Source organism: Sinocyclocheilus rhinocerous, unplaced genomic scaffold (assembly GCF_001515625.1).
Source record: "Sinocyclocheilus rhinocerous isolate Xijiao unplaced genomic scaffold, SAMN03320098_v1.1 scaffold262, whole genome shotgun sequence".
Taxonomy (NCBI): domain Eukaryota; kingdom Metazoa; phylum Chordata; class Actinopteri; order Cypriniformes; family Cyprinidae; genus Sinocyclocheilus; species Sinocyclocheilus rhinocerous.
In genome coordinates, this window is record NW_015641038.1 from 769,995 (window position 1) to 779,978 (window position 9,984).

The 9,984-nt window shown below is 35.1% G+C and overlaps 1 protein-coding gene across 1 annotated transcript in view; it reads right to left on the reverse strand.

The window, feature by feature from the left end:
• Nucleotides 1-16: 16 nt before the first annotated feature.
• The window catches only part of LOC107754271 (protein lifeguard 1-like), a 19,094-nt gene continuing 9,126 nt past the window's right edge, over nt 17-9,984 (reverse strand). Inside the window, exons 2-7 of the mRNA XM_016570658.1 lie at nt 5,183-5,532; nt 4,458-4,576; nt 3,334-3,534; nt 2,981-3,109; nt 2,370-2,513; nt 17-166 (exon numbers count right to left, since the gene is read on the reverse strand). Of these exons, the coding sequence (XP_016426144.1) occupies nt 17-166; nt 2,370-2,513; nt 2,981-3,109; nt 3,334-3,534; nt 4,458-4,576; nt 5,183-5,510 (1,071 nt within the window). The 5' untranslated portion in view covers nt 5,511-5,532. The remainder of the gene's footprint in view (nt 167-2,369; nt 2,514-2,980; nt 3,110-3,333; nt 3,535-4,457; nt 4,577-5,182; nt 5,533-9,984) is intronic.

The following is a 9,984-nucleotide window of genomic DNA, read 5'->3' on the forward strand; positions in this document are numbered from 1 at the left end:
CAGGAAGGAGGAGCACTCATTCCTTGGTACGACCCACGATGGCCAGGATGTAAAGGAAGATGTTGATGATGTCAGTGTAGAGGTTAAGAGCTGCATAGACGTATTCCTCTGGGCTAATGGCCATCTTCTTGTTGCCCAGGAGAAGCTGGGTGTCCACAGCCAGGAACTGTGAAAGAACAAACAAGGCCTGAGTGTCGCATTCATGTTGTGCTTGAGGAAATAAAGCAAGCTGAACTGTTTCAAAGGATTGAAAATGATATTAATCTTTTACTTTCATTGTTTTTGAAGAGATGTGTGCCATTATATACACAATTTTCCCCTTGTGGGTTATTTAAAAAAATATCTCATAGACTTACACTGAAGGAGTGATTCAAGTAATATTTAGGGACTAAAATATTATAGAGACTTGGCAAGGGCTCTTTTAACACTTTAGGCTTGTAAGCAACCACCTGGAAACAACCTAGAACACCCTAGCAACCACATAGCACAATGCACTAGGCCTAGCAGCACCACTCATGTTTTATTCAGAAACTACAAAATCATATGGTCTTAAATCATCAGCAAATCCTACATAAATTTCACTGGTTTTGTATCCTGCTTGACTGTGATAGTTACACTATCGTTCAAAAGTTTGCAGTCATTTATTATTATTATTTTTTTAAACAGGGATGCATAAAACTGATCAAAAGTGACAGTAAAGGCATTTATAATATTACAAAAGATTTGTATTTCAAATAAATGATGTTCTTTTGAACGTTCTATTCATCAAAGAATACTGAAATTTTTTTTTTATCAATGTATCAAAAGCAGCAAAGCTGTTTTCAACATTGATTATAATAAGATATATTTCTTGAGCACCAAATCGGCATATTGCAATGATTTCTGAAGGATCATGTGACACTGAAAACTGGGCTAAGGGATGCTGAAAATTCAGCTTTGCCATCACAGGATTAAATTACATTTTAGAATATATTAAATTAGAAAAAAGGTTATTTTAAATTGTAAAAATATTTCACAATATTGCTGTCTTTACTATATTTTTGACCAAATAAACACAGTCTTGGTGAGCATAAGAGACTTCTTTCATAAAACATGAGCTTTATCCAAGAACTCTACTGTAATTTCCTGATGTTCCAACAATTTCAGTTCCAAATGCTTAATCTCACTCCTCCAAAAGGGATACGATATGATTATACAGCCAGTCAGACTGGAAAACTGGAGATTTCAAAAGGGCCCAAGTTTGGTGACCCAGTTTAAGACAGATGGTAAAACGTTTTACCTCACAAAAAAGGCATGACAATGGATGATGACTTTGATAGCAAACAATCAAACTACAATAGCAAAGTGCAGGTTTCCACTTTTGAAAGATATATGCTATTGATCAAACAAGCCATTCAAACCCTATTAAACTCTATTTTAAAAATCTGATGGTTATTTAATCTTAATGTGTAACAGCAAAGTCCCACTCCAGCCATTAGTCCAGACCTCTGAGAAAAGCAGTGTTACCTCATCCTTAATCACAACAGCGTTCTATTTTGGCACTTGAAAAACCTGTTTTATTATCTTGATGAAAACAGTTGTATAAATTATTAAAGTGTGGAAGTCACAATACAATGTCTCTTCTAAAGTCTAAGAGATTTTTTGTTTCTGAAGTGAATAAGCTGAAATAGCTGAAGAGATGAAAGAAGAATAAAGAAAGTGAAAATCTAACCAGAGAGAGAAGCTCAGATGTACAACAACTTTACATTTCTTTTCAATAAATTGACAGCTAGAATGCCAAAGGTTTTAACAGTGATCATTATTGCAAGTAAAGAACTGTTTGAAGAACAGAAGGTGTGATGAGTTTAACAGTCTTAGTAACATAGAAGCACACATTTCTGTGAAAAACATCATTTTTAAAAGGATATTAAGCATTCCCCTTAGCATTCCTGTAAAATTAGCCTAAAATGCCTAAAAAAGGCATACCCAAAGTAAATTGCATGCTGTTCTTGAACCATTTGGAGTATATGCATGGTTTTGGTTTTGAAAGGTGACACTGGGGTTTGTTCCTAAACAGAACAAATCACTGTAAGTCTTACTGGTATTGAGTAATAGAACTTTGAACACACTGACGGAATGAAAAACCATTCAGTCTATATTTTTTAGTAAACCGATGCATGCAGATAACTATAGCTGGGAGCTATTAGCTGGAAAACACGATGGGATCACAACAGGAAGCCTTGTTGAAATGAAGAATGTCAGCCTTCCACAGATATGCGACATGTTTAGCCGTTTTTTGTTTTTTTTTTAGTTGTTGTATGTCACGAAGTTAACCCTCAAAAACACGCAGTGGAACACTAACAGGTTAAGGTATTGATGGTGGTACTTACACAAGTGAACAGCAGGGCCCCGAGCGAGGCGTAGACAATGTGCAGAATTTTATTTTGGATGAAGATGCAGAGGAAAGAGGCCAGGAGCAGGACAATCAGACAGACAAAAAGAACACCCCAGCAGGAAGTGAAGTCATATTTGCTCTATTTTTGAAAAAGAGAAGGATAATGACAATCAGTGGTGTTTACCGCATGCAAAGGATGCATGGAAGACATGATAAAACCGCCTAGCTCAAAAGTTTGAAAACTAAATTGGCCGCCATTGAATGTCCACAAACTATACTTGAACTATACTTTCAAATCTTTACATGCTGTCATTATAATCATGAGATGTTGTTCGGTAAAATAAAGCGTGTATAAAATAAAATAAAGGATGAAAAACTATGAGACTGCTACAGTGAGCAAACAAACCTCATGATAAAACCGCCTAGCTCAAAAGCTTGAAAACTAAATTGGCCGCCATTGAATGTCCACAAACTATACTTGAACTATACTTTCAAATCTTTACATGCTGTCATTATAATCATGAGATGTTGTTCGGTAAAATAAAGCGTGTATAAAATAAAATAAAGGATGAAAAACTATGATACTGCTACAGTGAGCAAACAAACCTGCAGTGAGAAAAGCACAACTGTGAAGCAGACCACCGCAGTGATGCCTACTGCCATGATAACTGCATCTGTATCATAGTAGCTGGCAACCATTCCAACCATATAGGACAGACTCAGGGTCAGGATGGACTGAGAAAGAAATACAGGAAGGGGTCAATCAGTACAGAGTAAACAAACCTAAACCTAAACCTAAATATAAACTTAAAGAGTTAATTATATATTAAACATTAAACATAATGCAAACAACTAATTTTTAAGTTCACAAACCATATAAAAACATGATTGCATATGTTTTCTTGTACAGTGCAGAATGAAAACACTAAATAATGTGTAAGTATAGGCAGTTGTAGTACCAGTGCCACCAGGTTCCATGGGTGTTTGCGGCGAAACTCTCCACAGCAGCTGAGAGCGATCAGTGAAACAAAGAAGATAGCGTAGGACACATAGTACGTCCACTGATTTCTCCGTACAAACACTTTGACATCAGTTGAAAAGGTGAAAACGGCAACAAAAGAGAAGGTGATCAACAGCTGCACGGTCAAGACCATAAACACCTGAGAACAGAGTCACGAAACAGTGTTTTTCTTTGACACACTGTACTGCTACATACAATAGTTACGTACACATTTTACAAGACCATTTGTTACATTTCTTCATTCATTCCAGGAACTGTGTTTAATACACATATTTGACATTTATCTGTGTGTATACTGTACAGTCTGTAATAAATGCATGTTAAATGCGTTACATTTTTAGAACTTTTATTTAATTTAATTCCTGATATTTGGCCATTTTTAGACTATCATAACTGACCATTAACTCGTGCCTGGCTAATAAATAAAAGTTGTAGTCCTCTTTGTGCCAGTTTCAGTATCAGCATTGGCTTTTTAAAAACACATATCGGTCAACCATGAGTCCACACGTTTGTTGACCAAAAATGACAATAAACATTACTTTGACTTTTAAACACTGAGGACAGAGAGATTGTTATTAAGAATGTATTGATACTCACAATACAATTACCTATTTCACATTAGAACCACAACCACATTTCCACAGTTATTAGCATTGTAAATATCGCAACTCTTTTTAATTTTAATTTTTAAGAAATGTAATCCACATTTATTGTTATATTACCTTGTCATTCAATTACAAAAAAAACAGTTCAAACTGCCGTAAGGGTTTTTCCTAATTTTTTGAATACAGCACAATAATAATTGTTTTATATATATGTAATATATATGTATATATATATATTTAAGCAAATGAGAATGCTAAAAAGAAAAATTATTCTATGACAACTTCCGCTTCTGAGAACCCTGGAAATGTGACAAGGTTCCATTCTTGCTCACTTTACCTGGATCACAAGACTCTTTCTACATATCCATTTCAAATCAATTAAATAAAAATAAATAAATAAAGACCCCACCTGAATTTGTCTCTTAAGCCCAAAGTATACTTCGTTTTTACTGCTTACCTTTCTAATGAAGGCCTGTCGGATACTCTTATCTTCCCAGCCAGAGTTCACAAACTCATCATTGCCATAGTAAGAGGGGGGTCCATCTGCACCGTTGTATCCAGGGCTCTCCACAGAAGCTGTCAAAAAAAACAAATACAAATAATACATGTGATGGGTGAAATCTAATGTATGTTAAAGCCCTCACAACATTCTAATGTATTTAAATCCGTCCAGTATGCTCATTCAATAAAACACCCACAGAAATGGAAAACTGAAGTACAGGACAGATTTAAACAGTTTTATAGGTTTGAAAAGGAAAGCACATTTTATAGTATCTACACCAACAGCACCAGCTAGACGTTGTAATAATACACTTGAAAAGACATCCTAATTGTTACAGCAGGCACTAGTGATAAGTTAAGAAAGGAACAGTCCTAACAGAGCTAGTAATCTTTTGTTGAAACTCTCTGGCAAAGCACTTTACCTTGAATAACCCTCAGGAGGACAGAGTACACACTGACTAAACACGCTTATTCAACCTGGCAACACCTGAACTCAGCAGGGACACCACTCACTACTCCTAAGAGAGTAACACTGAGGCTTATCTGTCGTTAGAAAACTAAATTGCTCAACCTGTGTACAATATTTTAAAGAACTTCAAGTAAAATCTTAAAGTGGTCATTTCAAGAAGACCAAAAAAAACTGAGTTTTTCCTCTCCTGTAAACTTCCTAATGGTACTTACCATTAGAATCTACACCAAAGGCAGGCTGGCCGGGCCCCTGCTGGTATGGACTCTGAGGGTACGGCCCCTGAACGTAGGGCCCCTGTGGGTACGGCATCTGTGGATATGGCATCTGTGGGTACGGACTAGGGCCGAACCCTGGTGCTGGAGGCTGGTCGTAACCGGGCTGGCCGTAGGGTCCTGGTGCTGCATATGGAGGTGCCCCTGGGCCCTGGCTATAGTTGGGCGGAGGCATTCCAAAGGCATCAGTTTTGGGTGGCCCATAGACACTGTTGTGAAGGGGGTTATTCTCCCCCATTATAGGATAGTTTGGCTTGTCCTGGGACATGTCTCCTTCCCTCACTGGAATCCTGATATTGACAGAAAACAGAAAGGTTAAAATGTACAACAAACATTATGGAAAGCCAAAAGTAACCAATTTGGAACGCTGTAGCTCAGTAGTATTGAAATAGTTGATTTCAAGAGAGAATGATGTTAGCATGTTGCTAAGCTAACAGCCTGATACTCTATTTGTGTAATACCTGTAGGCCCCTATGTGTCTTTGTATGCTTATTAGTGGATAAAATAATATTTTCAATTTATCTGATTTTAAATAAATTAAACAATCTGATATCATTTTGATATAAAAAAAATACTAATACAAATAATTCAAATAAAAAGATGTTATACATTTGACTAGTTTCAATATGCAGTGCAGCTGCTTTTGTAAAGTAAAGTGATAGCTACATTAAAGTCATCATGAAATGGAAGTAGCAACACATCTTTTTTCCTATACTGTAACATACAGATTCATAAAAAAAAGTGTCTGTTTTAAGCTGACACAATGATTAGAGGACTCCAGCATGCCTGTCCCAGAGAAAAGTCTGTTGGCTGAATTTTGTAAAAACAATTGAGGTATAAAAAAACCAGATGTATAGAAGAATAATTCACAATAAGATCAATAACATGCATTTAGTAAATTTAGGCTATAGGGTGAATTTTCATTTCTTGCCAACTTTCAAATTTAACTACTTTATATTTTAAAGTAGTTTGTGCAGGAGTTACACATCTTAAAAATAAAAATAAACAAACCAACAGTGAGCTGAGAGGGAAAAAAAAGTTTTGAATTGCTTGCTATGAATCCACTCCAGGAAAGATCATCTCTGCTTGTGATGATCTGATCAAAACAACTCTAACTGGACCAACCACAAGTAAACAATCCAGCTCTGTTTACTCAAAGATTCAGTTCATGCTGCCCACTGAATAATGGTGCATTTCAACACAAAAGGGGTCACCAGAAGGCAGAGCTTTGTGAGCTGCGGTTTTTCAGAGAGAAAGTAACTCCTTACTTTCTCTGTGAAAAACTGCAACTCACAAAGCTCTGAATCACTTTCAGTTTCACTTTTCAGCAGAGGACTGAGGACATATGATTGCAGGTGCTCACACAGCTTCCTGGTAACCCAGGTTGTGCAGCTGAGAGAGAGGGGTTGCTATGGACACTGATGTTGAAGCATCTGAATACATGAGTTCATTTAAACATGTCAAAGTGTGACTATAGTGTTTTTTTAAGTGAGTGTTAGATGACAGAGAGGTCCATATAAATGTAAAAATAGGGGAAATTAGCATGGCCAACTAAACAACTACTACTACTAAAAAAATAAAAAATAAACTACTACTTGCAATCAATTTATAAAAACATAATGACTCTCTAACACATATATAATAATACTGTAAAATAAATGTCATTATGAAAAATCAGTAGTCTGTATAAGTATCTCTGTCCCCTTTAAGGGATTTCACTGAATAACAGCAGTTATGCAAAACCGTCCCATTTACTGTGGATGCCAAATCCCATGTGACTTGATGTCAGCTCAGCAGTCTGCCCAGCATTTAAGACCAGGTTATATTCAGTGGCCTGTTTTCCACTGTCCCCCTTCACAGCAGCAGGAATTAAATAAAGCAATTCCACATCGTTTTTTCAATGACAAATACAGTGACAAAAGTCTTGATCCTTTTAACACATGCAAGACGTCCAAAATTATGAATTTTTTTAGCTCTCAAACACCAGCTATTTATTTCCCGTTTTGAGTGATATATATATATATATAAATAATCACTCAAAACAGAAAATAATGGGTGGTGTTTGTTGTTGTATTGTAGTATTTGGGATGTCAGCTTCTGAAAAACACAAGCTATTTTTTGTGTAATCTGCAAATCACATCAGGGTGCTCTGTTAAATCTATGCAGTGTTGAAAGCTCTCCAATTCATCAACATCCCTGTCTGTTTCTCTCTCAAACTACAAATTAAGCGGCTTAAAATGTTGCTAAGATCTGTGCTGCTGGTTGCTATTAGATCACCACACTTTTCAAGAATCAGTCAAGTTTGAGGCTGTTTTTTAGACTTGTAACCCTGCCTGATTCCAGCGTTTTATTTCCAGCTTTATTTTAGCTCAGCAGGAAGGGTTTCCACAGGTTCATGTTTATGACTGGCCTAGGGAGTTACTGGAAATGAAAAATAACATTTGACTGTTCAGTGAGAATCAAATTACTTCAAAGCAGAGCTTTAAATCTATGACTCGTTAGATTAGCTATGGAGAGTCTTTAATCAATAACAACTCATGTTTTTTGAGTTCGGCTTTAAGAAGTAAACAAACTCAGGTCACTTATGCCATTGTGGCTTGATGACTCCTTAAAAATCAAAACATTTCATAGTTTCAAGAACATTTAAGACTTAAGAAACCTTTTCCACTATAAACAACCTTGGAATGGAAAGGTTCCATGGATGTTAAAGGTTCTTCATGGAAACATAGATATCAATAAAGAACCTTAATTTCTGAGAGTGTTGATGCACTCAGCATCAGAATGTGGCAATGCAAACAACAAACTTAAACATGTATCTTGCCCATGGTTATATGTCTGCAATTGTATATGAAGGCAATTTGCTAAAAATAACAAGTTAGCATTTTATTTAAATCCTGCAGAGACTATAAACTTTGTCTATAATTATATCTATCAACCTTATTTTTAACATGAGAGCAGGTGCAGACATTTTTAACTTGAATGTGTGCTGCTTCCGGTGTCAGTCACTTCCAGTTATTTTAGCTGTACAAAAACAGTCGGTCATGTTGCTTGATCTTGCAAATTGGTATTTGTTATCAGATTATTTTAATTTATTACCATAATCATAAACACATTGATTTATAGTGCAAATAGTTTTATTGTTTCAATTAGTTTATTTCAATTTGTTATTCTATACCTATAGCAGCTAATGAATCAGAATTCTCAATTCACATTTAAATAAATTGTTGTTCAAATAATGCTTGTTGATATTCATATTTTAATAAAGTCATGAAACTGGAACATGGGTACGTATTGATGATGATATAAGGAGATATATATGTAAAATTCAAGATTTAGTAAAAGATTCAAATTTTAAGAAATCACATAAATAGATGAAAAATAATTTTCAGAAGTTGCTAAACTTAGCAGCAGTGGTGTATAAAGTACCTGAAACCCATACTCAAGTAAAAGTACAGATATCTTACCAGAAAATGACTTTGGTAGAAGTTGAAGTCACCGTTTAGAATATTACTTGAGTAAAAGTCTTAAAGTATGTGAGATTGATTGTACTTAAGTACGAAAAGTATTTTTTAAATCTTAAACGTACTTAAGTATTGAAAGTAAAAGTACAAGTAAATGCAAAATGGAAAAGAAGCAAATAAAGCAGGAAGTGACTGTTAATCAGTGAGTCATTGAGATTCAACTGATTCATTCAAACAACTGATTCATTCAGAAGTTAATGAGTGAATCGCTGAATCCTTTATTCAACCAATTCGTTCAAAAAGCTGATTCAATCAATAAGTAAACACCGTCCATTGCTCAGAGACGCAAAACATTGCTGTGATCTTTGTTTGGAACTATTTTCGTTTATCGGAGTAAAAGTATACATTTTAATTAGGAAATGTAGTGAAGTAAAAGTAAAAGTTGGCTGAAATACAAAAACTCAAGTAAAGTACAGATACTCCCAAAAAATACTTAAGTACTGTAACGAAGTATTATTACTTCGTTACATTACACCACTGCTTAACAGTAATGGAATGGATGTGGATGTCAACACGTGTAGGAAAAATTAGATGTAAAAGAGCAACAGCTAGAGAAGTCTCTGAGGACTGTTGTCCTATGGTGATTCAATTCAGTCTAGGAAAGGTTACAAAAGGAGAAAAATCCTCTTAGGTGACTTGTGGTGGAAAAACGAAACAGGCACTTTACTTGGCTACTGAAGAGGGAATTATATGGAAGGAATACTGCTTCAGTGAGCCAAACACCTCACAGTTTGCACAAATCACTAAGCATTAGTGAACAGGGTTACAGACCTAAACCTAAATCTGTTTGCATATTTAATTTCTTTCTTCTTACATATAAAAACTGGGCTAAACTGTGTTTGGGAGCCACACTCAAAACAACAAACTTGGCTATTTTGAGAAACAGTGACAAATAAGCAATGCAGATTAGGCAAAAAATAAAATTATTAATCATTAGAATATGAGTGAAGAATAAAATTAGTACAAACCCTTCTAATTAATAGTCGACCGATATTGGGTTTTTTTGACAGCCGATGCCAATGCCGATATCTTGGAAAGCAGGGTGGCCGATGGCCTATATAAAGCCAATATAATTTTATTTATTTTAAATAATATTTAAGAAATTTGAAATCATTTAAAAATGGATTAAAAAATAAATGTGTTAAATAAACATACTTATACTTTAGATGACAAAGTATTTTTCACAAATAAATAAATATTTAATAAAAATATAATTAAAAA